Source organism: Triticum urartu, chromosome 2A, assembly GCF_056163025.1.
Source record: "Triticum urartu cultivar PI428250 chromosome 2A, HENAU_Tu73, whole genome shotgun sequence".
Taxonomy (NCBI): domain Eukaryota; kingdom Viridiplantae; phylum Streptophyta; class Magnoliopsida; order Poales; family Poaceae; genus Triticum; species Triticum urartu.
This window is the reverse complement of record NC_141874.1, coordinates 581,397,306-581,416,233: the sequence shown is the minus strand read 5'-3', so window position 1 is coordinate 581,416,233 and position 18,928 is coordinate 581,397,306. Positions and strand designations below refer to the sequence as shown.

At 42.2% G+C, this 18,928-nt stretch overlaps 1 protein-coding gene across 1 annotated transcript in view; it reads left to right on the top strand.

The window, feature by feature from the left end:
• LOC147986029 (uncharacterized) overlaps positions 1 to 17,522 on the top strand; it is a 43,427-nt gene extending 25,905 nt beyond the window's left edge. Inside the window, exons 3-4 of the mRNA XM_087544416.1 lie at positions 857 to 15,186; positions 17,030 to 17,522. Of these exons, the coding sequence (XP_087400542.1) occupies positions 3,168 to 4,082 (915 nt within the window). The 5' untranslated portion in view covers positions 857 to 3,167 and the 3' untranslated portion in view covers positions 4,083 to 15,186; positions 17,030 to 17,522. The remainder of the gene's footprint in view (positions 1 to 856; positions 15,187 to 17,029) is intronic.
• Positions 17,523 to 18,928: the final 1,406 nt, after the last annotated feature.

Here is an 18,928-nt window from a genome sequence, read left to right as displayed (position 1 = left end):
TCTCATAGTCTTCACTCGAAGACATAGGTTTTGGTTAAGCATCACTTCAGTCATTCTGACTGGTTCTCTTGGACCCCACTTAACAGTACGGTGGTTCCTATGACTCAACAAAGAAGAAAAAGAACTACGAAAGATCTAAGTCTTCGAGCTCCATAGGCTTCATGCGATGTCTTCTCTTGTCATAGTCTTCAATGTGAATATCTTCATATACCACCTTTGACATCAATGTCTTCATACATTTTTAGGGGTCATCTCTGGTAGGAAAACCGAATCAATGAGGGACTTCTACCTATGTTATCCTGCAATTCTCACAAACACATTAGTCCCTCAACTAGGTTTGTCGTCAATACTCCAAAACCAACTAGGGATGGCACTAGATGCACTTACACCTATCTTTATTGATGATAAGAATTATGAATTCTCTGTCGACCCAGAGCTAATTACTCTAGTTGAATCTGATCCTTTCCATGGTTATGAAACTGAAACTGTTGTGGCACATCTTACTAAGTTGAATGACATAGCCACCCTTTTTACTCATGATGAGAAAACTTGCTATTACTTTATTCTCAAATTATTTCATTTCTCATTAAAGGGTGATGCTAAAGCTTGGTACAATACTCTTGCTCCTGGTTGTGTGCGTAGTCCCCAGGATATGATTTATTACTTCTCTGAAAAATATTTTCCTGCTCATATGAAACAAGCTACCTTACAAGAAATATTTAACTTTGTGAAAACTAAAGAAGAGAGTCTCCCACAAGTTTCCTCTTAAGAAAAATGAAATACTTGATATCTTCTATAATGGACTAATCGATGCTTCTAAGGACTTCCTAGATAATTGTGCTGGTTGTGTTTTCAGGGAACGAACTGTTGGATAAGCTGAAGAATTATTGAATTACATATTGAAAAAGGTATTCCTGAACCACCGCCTAAACCCACTTCAAAGAAGAGGGGTATATTATATCTCAGTCCCAAAGATTTGCAACATGCAAAGAAATCTATGAAGAAAAATGGTATTAAAGCTGAGGATGTTAAAAATTTACCTCTCATTGAAGAAATACATGGGCTTAATACACCACCACTGCCTAAGGTGGTAGAGGTAAATTCTCTTATGAAGTTTGATGATAGTGATAATCCTCACAATATGCATCCTAGTCAATGCCTTTATGAGTTTGAAAACTACATTAGGAAACAAGATCACTTCAATGCAAATGTTATGAAACAATTGAAATATAATTCTGATATGATTGCTCGCTTGAGTGACTTGTTATTTAGAATATCAAATGACGTTAGAGGTGTTGGAAAGCATGCTTCAATGGTTCAAACTCAATTAGAGCAAGTTGCTAAATCTCGAAGAGAATTGCTTGATGAAATGAATCAAAATACGCATGACTTTGCTGTTAGAGTTGCAACTAGAGGAGGTAAAATGACTCAGGAACCACTTTATCCTGAGGGACACCCTAAAAGAATTGAACAAGATTCACAAAGAGCTAACACTAGTGCACCTAGTCCTTCTAGGAAGGAAAATAAAAAGAAAAATGATAGGACTTTGCACACTCCTAGTGAACCTGAAATAGAGAAACCTCCTGATAATGATAATGAAATTTCCATCTCTGATGCTGAAACTCAATCTGGTGATGAACACTCACATACTGATAATGAAAAAGTTAATGATGAGGTTCATGAAGACTCTCAACCAAAATGAAAAAGAACCAGATAATGATGTTGAGATAGAATCACCTGTTGATCTTGATAACCCACAAATTAAAAATAAAAATTTGACAAAAGAGACTTTGTTGCTAGAAAACACGGTAAAGAAAGAGAACCGTGGGTTCAAAAACCTATGCCTTTTTGACCCAAGTCAACTAAAAAGAATGACGATGAAGAATTTGGACGCTTTGTTGAAATGCTGAGGCCAGTCTTTTTGCGTACTCGCTTGACTGATATCTTGAAAATGCCTCCTTATGGAAAATATATGAAAGACATCATCACAAATAAGAGAAAAATACCGGAAGCTGAAATCTCCACTATGCTTGATAATTACACTTTTAAAGATGGATTACCTAAAAAACTTGGAGATCCAGGAATACCAACTATACCTTGCTTTATCAAAAAGAATTATGTGAAAACTGCTTTGTGTGATTTAGGAGCTGGTGTTAGTGTAATGCCTTTCTCTTTATATAAAATACTTGACTTGAATAAACTCACACCTACTGAAATATCTTTGTGAATTGTTGACAAATCAACTTCCATACCTATCGGTATATGTGAGGATGTGTCCGTTGTTTTTGTTAATGTTACTATTTTGACTGACTTTGTTATACTTGAGATGCCCGAGGACGACAACATGTCGATTATCCTTGGTAGACCCTTCTTGAATACTGCAGGGGCTGTTATTGATTGCAATAAAAGCAAGGTCACTTTTCATATTAATGGTAATGAGCACACTGTGCACTTTCCGAAGAAACAATTCCAAGTGAATGGTATTAATGTTATTGAAAAATCTCCGACAATCACTATTTGAAGTTTTCAAATACCTCTACCTACTGTAAAAAAGAAATATGAAATACTTATTGTTGGGGAAATGCATATCCCTATTGAGGCAACTTAGTGATTTACGAAAGTTCTTCGGTTTCATGCTAATCGAAAGTGGTTGTTAATAAGACTTGATCAACCTTCTTAATGGATCATTTTTGAACAGTATGAAGTTGATGAATTTAGTAAGCACTACTTTCTGTCCCTACTTTTTATTCTCTGTTTTATTAGTTAAATAAAATAAAATACCGTGTTTTGTCTGTTTTTTGAATTTCTTGTGCAATAAAAAATGACCCAAAAATAAAAGTTCTCAGAATGCCCTGAAAATTTAATATGTTTTTTTCTGAATATTTGAGAATTTTTGGTGCAATAAACATCTGAGGGAGGTGCACCAGGTGGGCACAACCCACTTGGGCGCGCCAGCACCCCCAAGCATGCCCTAGTGGGTTGTGGTCCCCACGTGGGCCCCCTCACTTACCTCTTCATCCCACATCATCACTTACCTCTAGAAAAAAATCCCCATTGCTCTCTCTCCCGTGTTCTTGAGCTCAAACCCACAGATTTCGATCTCTTTGCTCGAAGCTCCGTTTCCGAAACTATTTCGGGGGATTTTTGCTTGAAAATTGTACGCGGACATGAATATCTTCAGGAAGTTTGGCTCTAAGAAGAACTCCAACGGTGTTATTGGGGAGTCTTCTGACAATGGTCTCCACCCCCGAAGGTTGGGGGAGGTACGGCCGTGCGAATGGCCGCACACCCCGTTCCTGCAAGAGGCTGGAATTCTTGAGGAGTTCATGCAATATGTTGCTAATGCCGGCCTCACCGACTTCATCGCAGATGAGTGTGACCAGCACCACATCCTCACAAACATATTTGTTCAGAGCTTTACTTTCTTGCCTAGAAATAATCCTCCTGAAGTGAGCTTTGATTTATATGCTGAAAACCATCAGATACCCCTTACTGAGTTTTTTGACATATGCATGATCCCGTCTGATGGGAGCTTGGCTGAGCCTAGGCCGGCCGAATTTGAGGCCTTTTATCGCACTCTAACAGTGGGTGATGAGAGAGGAGTGTCAGCCATCACTGCCGCTGGCTTACATTTTCCCGTTGTTCGTTACTTTGCACTTTTTATTACGAAATGCTTGCTTGCTAGGGAGAAGGTGGGTGCACTTAGTTCACCATACCTTGCTGTTTTACGTCGTGCACTGGAGGGCGACAACACGCATAGCTTGGGAGCTATCATGGCTCGTCGCCTCCATCTTAATAAATCTCAGGGCAAAATACATGGTGGGATTTTGGCCACTCGTTTGGCAGCTCATTTCGAGGTAGCAATACGCCCTCATGATTACCCTCTGACTAAGGTTTACCTAGATCGTGCAGCCATGGATCACCATCACTTTCTTGCACATGATCATCCTGACATTGCCATTCCCTACAACTTGGTCTATAGTGTTAAAACTTGTGATGTTATTCCATTGCCTGCTCCTGCTTTGTTTGATTCTGTTGCCAGGGGCGGATACCGGATTATGCCTGTAGACATCATCACCTAGTGGAATGCTCACACTGCTGCAGAGGCGGCGAAGGAGCCTCAACAGTGGGATGAGTGGATGCCTGCTCCTCAGGATCCCTACTACCCTCCAGGCTACTGATTCACTACCAAGTTAGGCCAAAAGCCTAAGCTTGGGGGAGTACGTGTCTCTCACCGACATTACATTCATGTCCACTTATTCCATTTGTCGGTGTTCACACTTTTTCATTGTATCATCCATGCTTAGGTTTATTTTCTTGCTTTCTTCTTGTGCATTTGAAAAACTTTAGAAAAACAAAAAAAAGTTGTAGTTAATTTAATTTCTATGCATGCTTAGTAGTAGTACTAAAAAGAAAGTCCAAAAAGATTTCCTTGTTCTTATTTTGCTTGTTGGGAGCTTTCCTGTGTAAATAGTTTTTCTCGATTTTTGCTTTTCCCTTTTATTTGCTTGCTAAAGAAAACCAGAAGCTCCAAAAATATTTCAGTGTGTTTCTCTGAATTTCTTTTCTTTTTTATTCGAGTTGTGCCAAGGAGAAGACCATGATGAAAATGTTGTGTGGCTCTCGTATGAATAATTGTTGAACTAATAAAGAGCCCATTTTATATTGTCTTCTCCCGTTGAATGAAATGTTTGCAGATTCCAGCTTAGTCCATGGCACTCTTGCACTATTAGTATTTTCATATCATTCAGTCGTGCAAGTGAAAGGCAATAATGACGACATTCAATGAATTGGCCGTGGCAAAGAGAAACTGGTATGAACTCGACTTGTTCTGTTTGTGTAAATATGTTTAACCTAGCATCCAGGTTTCATCCCATTATGATTGAACATTTTTGCAATGACAATTAGAGATTATAGTTTCTTATGCCATGCATAAGTAGCTCGAAGTTAATAATGATTTATCTTGGATATCAACATAGCGTTAAGATGATTGTGATGTAGTATGATGATATTGTATCCTCCTCTGAATGTTCAAGTGGCTTGACTTGGTACATGTTCATGCATGTAGTTGAATCAAAACCAACATAGCCTCTATAATGTTTATGTTCATGGTGTTCATATCCTACTCATGCTAGTGTCCAATATTACTTACGCATAATGCATGGTTATGATTGTTGTTTCTCTCTAGCTGGCCGCTTCTCAATCTAAATTGCTAGCCTTTGCCTGTACTAAGTGGGGATTCTGCTTGTACATCAAAAACCTTGAACCCAAAGTTATTCCAGATGAGTCCACCATACCTACCTATATACGGTATTATCCCGCCGTCCTAAGTAAATTTGCATGCGCCACCTCTAAAAACTTCTAAAAAGTATCCTTTTTGTGTGTCTGGATCGTTCTGAAGGAAATATGCCCTAGAGGCAATAATAAAGTTGTTATTTATATTTCCTTATATCATGATAAATGTTTATTATTCATGCTATAATTGTATTAACCGGAAACTTAGTACATGTCTGAATACATAGACAAACAGAGTGTCACTAGTTTGCCTCTACTTGACTAGCTCGTTGAATCAATGATGGTTATGTTTCCTAACCATAGACATGAGTTGTCATTTGATTAACGGGATCACATCATTAGAGAATGATGTGATTGATTTGACCCATCCGTTAGCTTAGCACGATGATCATTTAGTTTGTTGCTATTGCTTTCTTCATGACTTATACATGTTCCTATGACTATGAGATTATGCAACTCCCGAGTACCAGAGGAACACTTTGTGTGCTACTAAACGTCACAACGTAACTGGGTGATTATAAAGGTGCTCTACAGGTGTCTCCGATGGTACTTGTTGAGTTGGCATAGATCGAGATTAGGATTTGTCACTCCGATTGTCGGAGAGGTATCTTTGGGCCCTCTCGGTAATGCACATCACAATAAGCCTTGCAAGCATTGTGACTAATGAGTTAATTGCAGGATGATGCATTACGTAACGAGTAAAGAGACTTGCCGGTAACGAGATTGAACTAGGTATGAGGATACCGACGATCGAATCTCGGGCAAGTAACATACTGATGACAAAGAGAACAACGTATGTTGTTATGCGGTTTGACCGATAAAGATCTTCATAGAATATGTAGGAGCCAATATGAGCATCCAGGTTCCGCTATTGGTTATTGACCGGAGACGAGTCTCGGTCATGTCTACATAGTTCTCGAACCCGTAGGGTCTGCACGCTTAACGTTCGGTGATGATCGGTATTATGAGTTTATGTGTTTTGATGTACCGAAGGTAGTTCTGAGCCCCGAATATGATCACGGACATGACGAGGAGTCTCAAAATGGTCGAGACATAAAGATCGATATATTGGATGACTATGTTTGGACTTCGGTAGGGTTCCGGGCAAGTTCGGACAAATACCAGAGTACCGGGGGGTTACAGGAACTCCCTGGGGAGTGTAATGGGCCTATTGGGCCTTAGTGGAGAAGAGGAGGGGCAGCCAAGGAAGGCCGCGCGCCCCCTCTCCCTCTAGTCCGAATTGGACAAGGAGGGGGGCGGTGAGGGAGTCCTGGACTAAGGGGTCCTTGGGCGTCCGGCCTGTTAGCCATGGGTCGGACTGATGGGCTGTGAATATACGAAGACCGAAGACTGCACCGATGTCCGAACAGGACTCTCCTTGGCGTGGAAGGCAAGCTTGGCGACCAAATATGTAGATTCCTTTCTTTGTAACCTACCTTGTGTAACCCTAGATCCTCCCAGTGTCTATATAAACCGGAGGACTTAGTTCGGAGGATACTAATTATCATAACCATACAAGTTAGACCTCTAGGGTTTAGCCATCTCAATCTCGTGGTAGATCAACTCTGGTAATACTCATATTCATCAAGATCAATCAAGCAGGACATAGGGTATTACCTCCATAGAGAGGGACCGAACCTGGGTAAAACATTGTGTCCCCCTGTCTCCTGTTACCATCGACCTTAGACGCACAGTTCGGGACCCCCTACCCGAGATCCCCAGTTTTGACACCGACATTGGTGCTTTCATTGAGAGTTCCACTGTGCCGTCATCGAAAGGGTTGATGGCTCGACTTATCGTTAAGGAAAATATCACCTCCGGAGGAGCTCTGGCCTCCGGCCAAACCCTTCGGCTGGGCGGTTTTATCATGACCGCCCATTCGGCCCTTGAGCCGACGATGATGACCTCTCGAGTCATCGAAAATCGCCTCTGCGTTGATTCTGAATACGCCAAATGGATGGATCCGACGGAGTTATCGTCTTTAAACAAACTCCTAGATCCCATTGCCGCCTTGGGGGTCGCTACAGACTACGATCGGATTGGGCTTAAACCCGACCAAAGAGAAATTAAATCTCCACCGATCACCCACCAAATAGCGGTAGTGGAGGAGCAAGATAACTCTTCCTCTATATTGAGGACGAACTATGTTCAGATGTCCGACCTCGAGAAGCCGGACACCTACCGGCAGAAAGACATGCCTTGTCCTCCGAACATAGAATCGGACGATAAGCTTCAAATATTAGTTGATATCCCGGAGCTCGAACCACTAAGTCCGGAAAATCTTCGGACTCTGTACCCAAAATTGGGTCAGGGTTCGGATTTAATTCCACCCACCCACCCAGACATAAGCGCTCTCTTGAGCACGCAACAGCAATCTCAGGAAACGGTCCACCACTTTTGGGCCAGATTCCTCCTTGTCAAAAACAAGATCAAAGATTGCCGTGACGAAGACGCGATCTCAGCGTTTCGCAACAATTGAACAGACGAGGGAATCCTCAACGCCATCAACTGTCGTCACATATTACACTTTGCTGACTTGGCAACTATCGTGCAGAAGTACAGCGCAATGGAAAGCGCCTGGAAAACTCAGGCAGCACGGTGGGGACCAGCAGTCCCCACTCAACCCCTCATTCAGACGAAAAGGGCGCACCCTCATGGCACGCCAGGAAAAATGGTAAAGAAACACAATCCCGTTACGGGGTGCGGAACCATTCTGGAAGGATGGCTCGACGGGCCATGCAAAATACACACAACATCGGATAGCATACCTACCCATAGCCTTAGAGCATGTTGGATACTCTGGCAGGTGGCCAAGAGCGGTGAAGATATCCTCACCAGGAATACCCCAGAGCAACACCCCCCAGAAGACGACGACCTCAAAGTATTGACGGTCTTCGAGACATTCGCCTCAAACAATAGGCGCAAAAGGGCACTCCGCGAACTCGCTGAAGTCTGCCAGATTGCAACAATAAACCCTTGGAACAACATGGCGATAAGCTTTAATGCTGGCGATGAGCCAAAATACAGGACAATCCGAGCACTAGCTGCCTTGGTCCTCAGCCCAATTGTGGATGGCTTTCGACTCACCAAGGTTCTCATGGACAGCGGCAGCGGACTAAACCTCATCTATGAGGATACAATACAAAAAATGGAAATAGACAGGAGCCACATCGAGCAAAGCAACATGACCTTCCGAGGAATCATTCCCAGTCGGGAGGCACGGTGTGCGGGAAAAATCACACTCGACGTGGTATTCGGCACACCGGAGAACTATCGGTCCGAAGAAATAACCTTCCAAGTGGCCCCTTTCAACAGCGGATATCACACCCTCTTAGGGCGAGATGCATTTACGTGCTTCCAAGCGGTACCCCATTATGGATACATGAAGCTTAAGATGCCTAGGCCCAACAGTATAATCACTCTAGCTAGTGATCCGGACATAGCACTCCGTGCCGAGTATAAAACCGCATCCCTGGCCCTCGAGGAATTATCTGAAGCCCTCACGGCCGAAGAATTAACCGCGTTGCGCTCGATGGTGGATAGGGATGATGTGGTCCTAGACAAACGACCCAAATCAACCTCCTTCAAACCAGCAGAAGAAATAGTCAAATTCCAAGTCCATCCAACGGACCCCAAGAATACAACATCCATTGGAGCACAACTAGACCCAACGGTTGACGCCGCGCTACGAGAGTTCCTGCACGAGAATTGGGATATATTCGCCTAGCACCCTTCTGATATGCCAGGAATCCCACATGAGTTGGCCGAACACAACCTCAATATACTGAAGGGATATAAACCGGTCAAGCCAATACCCCGGCGCTTTTCCGAACCCAAACGTCAAGCTATGGGGCAGGATCTAGCCAAGCTAATCGAGGCATGATTCATTAGAGAAATTAAACAACCGGACTGGCTGGCAAACCTGGTGATGGTGCCAAAGAAGAACAAGTCCTGGCACATGTGCATCGATTTGAAAGACCTCAACAAGGCTTGCCCTAAGGATCCCTTCCCCCTCCCCCACATTGACCAGATCATTGATGCTACTGCAGGACACGACTCATTATGCTTCCTTGACGCATATTTCGAATACCATCAAATTAAATTGAAGGAGTCCGATCAAGCTGCAACAACATTCATCACCCCATATGGGCCATTCTGCTTCAACACCATGCCCTTCTGACTCAAGAACGCCGGTGCCACTTATCAACGCATGATCCAAACATGCCTGGAGAAACAGACCAGAAAAAACAGTTGAATCCTATGTGGATGACGTCGTAATCAAGACAAGGCACGTTGAAACACTAATAGATGACCTACGCCTCACATTTGACAACCTCCACACATATGACATTAAGCTCAATCCGGAAAAGTGTGTTTTTGTTGTCCCCGCAGGAAAGCTGCTAGGCTTCATCGTTTCCAATAGAGGAATTGAAGCAAATCCAGCCAAAATCCGAGCTCTGTCACAATTGGCTACGCCAACAGACCTTAAACAAGTCCAAAAACTCGCGGGTTGCGTGGCAGCTCTAAGCCGCTTTATCTCCAGATTAGGAGAAAAGGCACTACCACTCTATCGTCTTCTATGGCGAACCGATCACTTCGAGTGGACGGACGCGGCAACAGCCGGACTGGAAGAAATAAAAACCCTTCTAGCGAGCAACCCAATCCTGGCCACACCAAACGTCGGCGGACCCATGTTGCTATACATATCAGCAACACATCAGGTGGTGAGCGCCTTACTCGTCGTTGAACGAGAACAGGACGGACACAAATTCCCGCTTCAGAAGCCAGTATACGACATATCCACTATCCTTACACCATGCAAATCCCAGTACCCCCATTATCAAAACATAGCATACGCGGTCTTCATGGCATCCCGAAAGCTACGACACTACTTCCAGGAGTGTTCGATCATGGTGGCTTCCGAAGTACCACTCAACGATATAATAAACAACCGCGATGCCACGGGCTAGATTGCCAAATGGGCCATTGAGCTCCACCCATTTGACATTACATATAAAGCTAACTTCATTGCCGAATGGACAGAGGCCGAACTCCCTAAAGAGTACGACACATATTCCAATTGGGTTATGTATTTCGACGGCTCCAAAATGCTGGCAGGACTAGGAGCGGGCGTCATTTTAATGTCCCCTACTAGAGACACCATTCAGTACTTACTCCAAATACTATACACCGACTCCAATAATGTAGCCGAATACGAGGCCGTATTGCATGGTCTCCGGATGGCTGTCTCCATGGGCATACAACGCCTGGAAGTGCGCGGGGACTCAAACCTCGCAATATCTCAAATAAATGGAGACTTCGATGCCAAAGACCCGAAGATGGCAGCTTATCGTAATGCCGTCCTAAAAATGTCGGCTCGGTTCGAGGGACTCGAGTTCCATCATGCCGCCCGAGAAAGTAATCAAGCGGCGGACGTTCTTGCTCGCATAGGCGCTAAGCGCGACCCCGTCCCACCTAACATTTTTCTAGAAAGGCTTTTTAAGCCATCCGTGGTGTGGCAGGGGGAGGGCGGCAACACTAGTCCGGATCCGAACACAACCCCAGATTCTAAACACACCGATATCGTCGGAGGCTCAACCACCAAAATAACACCGTTGACCCATCTCATTATGTCAGTCATTGCCCAATGGACCGAACCCTTCTTGGCCTACCTTAATAAGAAGGAGTTTCCCGAGGATCAGAATGAGGCCCGCTGCATTATCCGGTGTTCGAAGGCCTACAAGGTTCATGAGAGAGATCTCTATAAGAAAAGCGCTACCGGAGTTCTTCAAAGATGTATCTCCGAGGAAGAGGGGCGGCAGCTCTTGGCTGAAATTCACGCCAGACTCGGCGGTCACCACGCCGTAGCTCGGGCCCTTGTTAGCAAGGCCTTCCGTACAGGGTTTTATTGGCCGACGGCCCGAGCAGATGCACAGGACCTTGTCCAACATTGCGTCGGATGCCAACTCTTCGGTAACCAAAGCCATATGCCCCCACTGCCTTACAAACAATCCCCATCACTTGGCCTTTTGCGGTCTGGGGACTCGATATGGTCAGACCCCTTAAAGGAGAAAGCCATAAGAGAAAGTATATGCTGGTCATGGTGGATAAATTCACTAAGTGGATAGAGGCCAAACCAGTCAAAACGGCCGAGGCTGGGCCGATTATAGATTTCATATCCGGCGTGGTACACCGTTATGGTGTTCCACATAGCATTGTTGTTGGTGTCAAAACCGGCAGATCTCGGGTAGGGGGTCCCGAACTGTGCATCTAAGGCGGATGGTAACAGGAGGCAAGGGACACGATGTTTACCCAGGTTCGGGCCCTCTTGAAGGAGGTAATACCCTACGTCCTGCTTGATTGTTCTTGATGATATGAGTATGACAAGAGTTGATCTACCACGAGATAGTAGAGGCTAAACCCTAGAAGCTAGCCTATGGTCTGATTGTATGTTGTCCTGCAGACTAAATCCTCCGGTTTATATAGACACCGGGGGGGGGGGGGGCTAGGGTTACACAGAGTCGGTTACAAGGGAGGAGATCTACATATCCGTATTGCCAAGCTTGCCTTCCATGCCAAGGAAAGTCCCATCCGGACACAGGACGAAGTCTTCAATCTTGTATCTTCATAGTCCAACAGTCCAGCCGAAGGATATAGTCCGGCTGTCCGGAGACCCCCTAATCCAGGACTCTCTCAGTAGCTCCTGAACCAGGCTTCAATGGCGATGAGTCCGGCGTGCAGTTTTGTCTTCGGCATTGCAAGGCGGGTTCCTCCTCCGAATACTCCATAAAAGATTTTGGACCCAAGGATAGTGTCCGGCTCTGCAAAATAATTTCCACATACCACCGTAGAGAGAATAATATTTCCACGAATCTAATCTGCTGACGCATTTTGACAGCACGACATCATGTCATGGCCCGGTCATTATCGGAACCATTTTTCTCAACCAGCACCGCACACATCGCGGGGCGGTTTTCTTGATACGTCTTGTGAAAGTAGAGATCGTGCCCCCCTTATTACGGGATTCTCATCAATACAGACGTGGGTAACCCAACCGCGCCATCAATTACGACGCCTGGGGAATAAGCGATTTTACCAGGAAGGTGGGGAGGCGCATCGCCTCTTCCGCCCTTATAAAGGGACAAGGATTCACCCCCTTTTACCAACGCCTTCTACCTCCTTGCTTATCCATTCTCACGCACTCGAGCTCCAACGCCCAAGTTCGCGTTCTCCTTCTCAAACCACTCCAAGCATGTCCGGAGCAGGAGGCAAGTGGATGGTCTCCTCCATAACGGAGGAGCACATCGCAAAGTTATGGGTAGCCGGATACCTGGCCGCGGATATCGCGCACCGGCTGCCAGATGCGGGGCAGATCATCCCTACGCCCGAACCCCATGAGAGGGTAGTTTTTCTTACCCATTTCGTCCGCGGACTGGGATTTCCCCTCCACCCATTTGTCCGCGGGCTCATGTTCTACTACGGGCTGGATTTTCATGATCTGGCCCCCAACTTCATCCTCAACATCTCGGCGTTTATCGTCGTGTGCGAGGCCTTTCTCCGCATCAGGCCCCACTTCGGCCTATGGCTGAAAACCTTCAATGTTACTTTTATGGGTGGTACTTTTATGGAAATTACTTTGGGTGAAGTAACCAAATTTCTTGATAATATTATGGAAAATTATTCGCAATGGCATACCGAAAGAGCTCCTACTAGTAAAAAAGTTAATTCGGTTGAAGAAATTTCTTCTTTGAGTGAAAAAAAGTTGATGCTCTTGTGAAATTGGTTGCTAGTAGAAGTGCTCCTATTGATCTTAATGATATGCCTTTGTCTACTTTGATTGATCAATATAGTGATGCCATAGATGTGAATTTTATCTCTCGAAATAATTTCAACCACAATGCTTATAGAGGTAATTTCAATCCTAGGCCTTTTCCTAGTAATTCCTCTAATAATTATGATAATTCCTATGGAAATCAATCTTATAATAATAATAGGAACACCTCTGATCTTGAGAATAATATTAAAGAATTTATCAACACTCAAAAAGTTTTCAACACTTCCATAGAAGAAAAGTTGGGTAAGATTGATGATTTGTCTAGAAGTGTTGATAGAATTGCTCATGATGTGGAAAATCTCAAGATGAAAATTTTTGTGCCTAAAGTAGATGAATCAAATAAATCTCTTTATGTTTCTATGGATGAAAGTAAGAAAAGAACCGCTATGCTTAGAGCTAAAAGAGAATTTTTAGAAAAAAACGTTTTCTAGTGATTTCTTTCGCAAAAGTGATGAAGATCTTAAAATGATTGGTGTTTCTTATATTGATTCCTTGTTTAGTAAAGTTAATATTGATGAAAAATGGACTGGAGAAGAGTCAACTTTAGGTAGAAGGCGTGCCAATATTTCGGAGGGTGAAAATCTTGTTGAAAAAATTGATGAAAGTGGGTTTGAAGAGGTCAAAATGTTAGCTAGTGATGTGCCCACTCTTTTGGATTACAAAGACTTTAATTATGATACTTGCTCTTTGATTGATTGTATTTCTTTGTTGCAATCCATGATAAATTCACCCCATGCTTATGAACAAAATAAAACTTTTACTAAACATATTGTTGATGCTATGATGAAAGCTCTTGAAGAAATATTGGAATTAGAAGTTTCAATTCCTAGAAAATTGCATGATGAATTGGAACCTACTATCAAATTCAAGATTAAAAATTATGAGTGTTTTGCTTTGTGTGACTTCGGTGCTAGTGTTTCTACAATTCCGAAATCTTTATGTGATGTGCTTGGTCTTACTAATGTTGAAGAATGTTCTTTGAATTTGCACTTGGCGAATTCTACTATGAAAAAGCCTATGGGAAGAATTAATGATGTTCTTTTTCTTGCAAATAGGAATTATGTGCCCATAGATTTTATTTTTCTTGATATTGATTGCAATCCGTCTTGTCCAATTATTCTTGGTAGACCATTTTTACGCACTATCGGTGCCGTGATTGATATGAAAGAAGGCAATATTAAGTTCCAATTTCCTTTGAGGAAGGGTATGGAACACTTTCCTAGAACTATATTTAAGCCACCTTATTAATCAATCATGAGGGCATCTTATGGATCTCGAACCAAAAATGACAAAACTTAGATCCTTGCATTATGCCTAGCTAAGGGCATAAAACTATAGCGCTTGTTGGGAGGAAACCCAATGAATAAATTTTATTTTTGCTTTTTGCTTTCGGTTTTTGTGTTTTCACACAATTATGCTACTGTTATGATTGTGTTTTTATGTTTTAGTTAGTGTTTGTGCCAAGTAAATCCTTTAGGATCTTCTTAGGTGATAGTTGTTTGTCTTGCTGAAAAATAGAAACTTTTACGCTCACGAAATTAATTTTCATTTTTTACCAAAGAGAGATAAAATACCCATTCCACTTGGAGTAGAACAATATAAAAATTTCTCAGGTCGTCCTAATTTTTCAGAATTTTTGGAGTTACAAAAGTATTCGAAATAGTCAGATTGCTACAAACTGTTCTGTTTTGATAGATTCTGTTTTCTTTGTGTTGTGTGCTTTTTTTGATGGCTCTATGGTTTTCTTTGATGAGTTTTTGCCATAGAAAGTTGGAATACAATAGATATAATACAAAAACAAAATATGAATTTGTTTGATACAATACTTATAGTAGTGGTTTATTATTCTTATACTAACGGATCTCACGAAGGTTTTGTTGAGTTTTGTGTGATTGAAGTTTTCAAGTTTTGGGTTATCTTATGATGGATGAAGGAAGGATGGAAGAGCCTAAGCTTGGGGATGCCCCGGCATCCCAAGCTATTATCCAAAAATGAGCAACCAACTAAGCTTGGGGATGCCCCCGAGTGGCATCCCCGCTTTCTTCCAACGGTCATCGGTATTTTACTTAAAACTATATTTTTATTCATCAGATGATATGTGTTTTGCTTGGAGTGTTTTGTATGATATGAGTCTTTTCTTGTTTTATTTTGTGTTTTAAGTCATCAATCCTTGCTGGACACACCTATTTAAGAGAGCCAAAATTATGTCATGACTTGTTAGAATTGCTCTCTATGCTTCACTTAAATTTTTATGAGCAATGGACTTGCTCTAGTGCTTCACTTATATTTTTTTGAGCATGGTGTGCTTTAGTATTTTTGAAGAAATGCTCTCCTGATTCACTTAGATTTATTTGAGAGTTAGTAAAATTCTCAAGAAATTCTCTCTTGCTTCACTTATATTTGTTGGAGCTTGTCAAAATAAACACATGAAAATTAGTCCCAAAGTGATAGATATCCAAGAAGGACATAATAAAAACTTTCATGAAGATCATTGGACAAAATAAACTTTATTCTTAGTAATAGTTTTGAGATATGATGATGTGATATGTGAGTCATCTTGATGAGTAATTATGCTTTAGTAAGAATATTGGTGTTAAGGTTTGTGATTCCCTATGCAAGTACGAAAGTCAATAGTCATGCAATGAAATTATATCCTACTTGTGGAGCATTATTTGGTGTTATTTATGCTTAATGCTTACTTATGAGATTATCTGTTTCTTAGTTGGTCGCTTCCCAATATTTTGCTAGCCTTCATTTGGCACTAAGTATGATCACTACTTGTGCTTCCAAAAACCTTTAACCTAGTTTTGCCACATGAGTCCACTATATCTACCTATATGAGGTATTATTTTGTCGTTCTAAGAAAATTTGCATGTGCCATCTCTAATTTTCAAAAATAAACTTCTCTTTTTTGTGTTTGTTTCGCTCACGGAGCGGTGAGGGGTGGCTAATATTTTCCATGCTAGATGTGCTATACTCAAGATGAGTGTTTATTCACTTGTCATTGCACGAGAGTAAGGCAAAGGTATTAGGGATGCCCAGTCCCGAAATGCAAAAAAAAATGAATTTACTTTATGTTGTCAAACAATAAATTCCTTAGGAAGTGTTGGTATGGAGGGCAACCATGGATACGACTAGCCATGGAAAGTGAAAGTATGGTGGAAAAAGGAATAAACTTTATTTTTTGTTTGGGAACCGCCTATGATATATCTATGCATGGAAAGTATTGAGAACTCTAAGTCGTTTTCGTTGGTGGGATGGATACACCTCTCAAAATGTTTTTATCTCTAAGTTTTTCGCCTTGAGCTCTGGCACCTCTACAAATCCCTACTTTGCTCTACGAAGGGCCTTTCTTTTACTTTATGCAATTTTTATTTTGAGTCTCCATATTCTCTTATAAAAGCACAAACTAGGAGGCAATATGATCGTACTTAAGTATTGGGTGTAGCTAATATTGAGTGTGTTTCATGAATGGATCAATGTTTGAGCATGATGGGCTAGGGATAACTTATTTTAGCGTTGATATTTTGAAAGACATGGTTGCTTGTTGATATGCTTGAGTATCTAAATTATCATGTCAAAACTAGACTACTGCTTTGAACAACTAAAAGTCCAATTGTCCATGCTATAAAGAAAAGAATATGATATGACATGATAGGCATCATTACACATCAAAAAAAATTTATCACTTACCTACTCGAGGACGAGTAGGAGTTAAGCTTGGGGATGATGATATGTCTCCAACGTATCTATAATTTTGGATTGTTCCATGCTGTTATATTATCAATCTTGGATGTTTTATAATCATTTTATAGTCATTTTATATCATTTTTTGGTACTAACTTATTGACATAGTGCTAAGTGTCAGTTCCTGTTTTTTCCGTGTTTTTTACATCGCAGAAAATCAATATCAGACGGAGTCCAAATGCCACAAAACTTTACGAAGAATTTTGATGGGCCAAAAGGAACACAACGGGCCCTTCCTGCGCCTGGGGGGTGCCCCGAGGGGGGCACAACCCACCAGGGCGCGCCCAGCGCGCCCTGGTGGGTTGTGCCCCCCGGACCGCATCTTTGCTCTATAAATACCCCAATATTTCCAGAACCCTAGGGGAGTCGACAAAATATTCATCCAGCCGCCGCAGAGTCCAGAACCACCAGATCCAATCTAGACACCATCTCGGATGGGGTTCACCACCTCCATTGGTGCCTACCCGATGATGCGTGAGTAGTTCTTTCTAGACCTTCGGGTCCGTAGTTAGTAGCTAGATGGCTTCATCTCTCTCTCTTGATTCTCAATACAATGGTCTCTTGGAGATCCATATGATGTAACTCTTTTGCAATGTGTTTGTTGGGATCGATGAACTTTGAGTTTATGATCAGATCTATCTTTTTATATCCATGAAAGTATTTGAGTTTCTTTGATCTCTTTTATGCATTATCTCTTATAGCTTTGTGTTTCTTATCCGATATTTGGGTTTTGTTTGGCCAACTTGATGTATTTATCTTACAATGGGAAGAGGTGCTTTGTAGTGGGTTTGATCTTACGGTGCTTGATCCTAGTGATAGAAAGGGAAACAACACGTATGTATCGTTGCTACTAAGGATAAAACGATGGGGGTCTATTTCTACATAGATAGATATTGTCTACATCATGTCATCGTTCTGATTTCATTACTCTGTTTCTCCATGAACTTAATACACTAGATGCATGCTGGATAGCGATCGATGTGTGGAGTAATAGTAGTAGATGCAGGCAGGAGTCGGTCTACTAATTTTGGAGGTGATGCCTATATAATGATCATTGCCTAGATATCGTTATAATTATTTGAAGTTCTATCAATTTCCCAACAGTAGTTTGTTCACCCACCGCTTTGCTATTTTTCTCAAGAGAAGCCACTAGTGAAACCTACGCCCCCGGTCTTCTTTCTCATATATTTGCCTTTGCAATCTATTTTTATTTGCTTTTATTTTTAGATCTATTAATCCAAAAACCCAAAAATATCTTGCTGCACTTTATTTTATTTGCGATCTATTTATCCAATCTATTACAACCTTTTTACCGTCACGCACAAATTTCTAGCACCGTTACTAGAAAGGGATTGACAACCCCTTTAACATGTTGGGTTGCGAGGATTTGTTATCTGTGTGCAGGGGCTATTAACGTTGTGTTGCTTGGTTCTCCTACTGGTTCGATGACCTTGGTTTCATATCTGAGGGAAATACCTACTGCCGATGTGCTGCATCATCCCTTCCTCTTTGGGGAAATACCAACGTAGCTTCAAGAGACATCAGCGGTGTCACGGATCGACACAAAACTATGGCCAAGAGTGACGTTCCAAAATGACCTTGATTCTCTGATGACTTGGCTCAATTAAATCCCTGGTTGGGTGCAGGCATGGAAGAAGTCGTTTACTCATTGCGGTGCTGACGTGGCTTTGTCTCTGGTCCGTGTTCATTACAAAGAAGTTAGAGAAGAGAAGTTGGCGGCTCTCAAGGTCACCAATACCAAGAGGCTTCAATTCCAATCCTTTATGGAGACCTCCATCGAGGCTGCTACTCGCATCGCGGATGGAATCGACCTGAATGAGTTCGCCGAGCCATCTAGTCCTTCTCCTGCCGAGTGAAAAACTTGATAGCTTGATTCAATTTGCCTCGGGATGCCGAGTGATTTTGTAATCGTTAAAACTCTTTCGGGCTTGACGCTCGAGTACTTCTGCTGGTGGTTCAGAACTTTCATGGATTTTATCCAAACTTGGTTTTTTTTCCTCTAAATGCAATTGCTTTGTCTTCATCACCTTT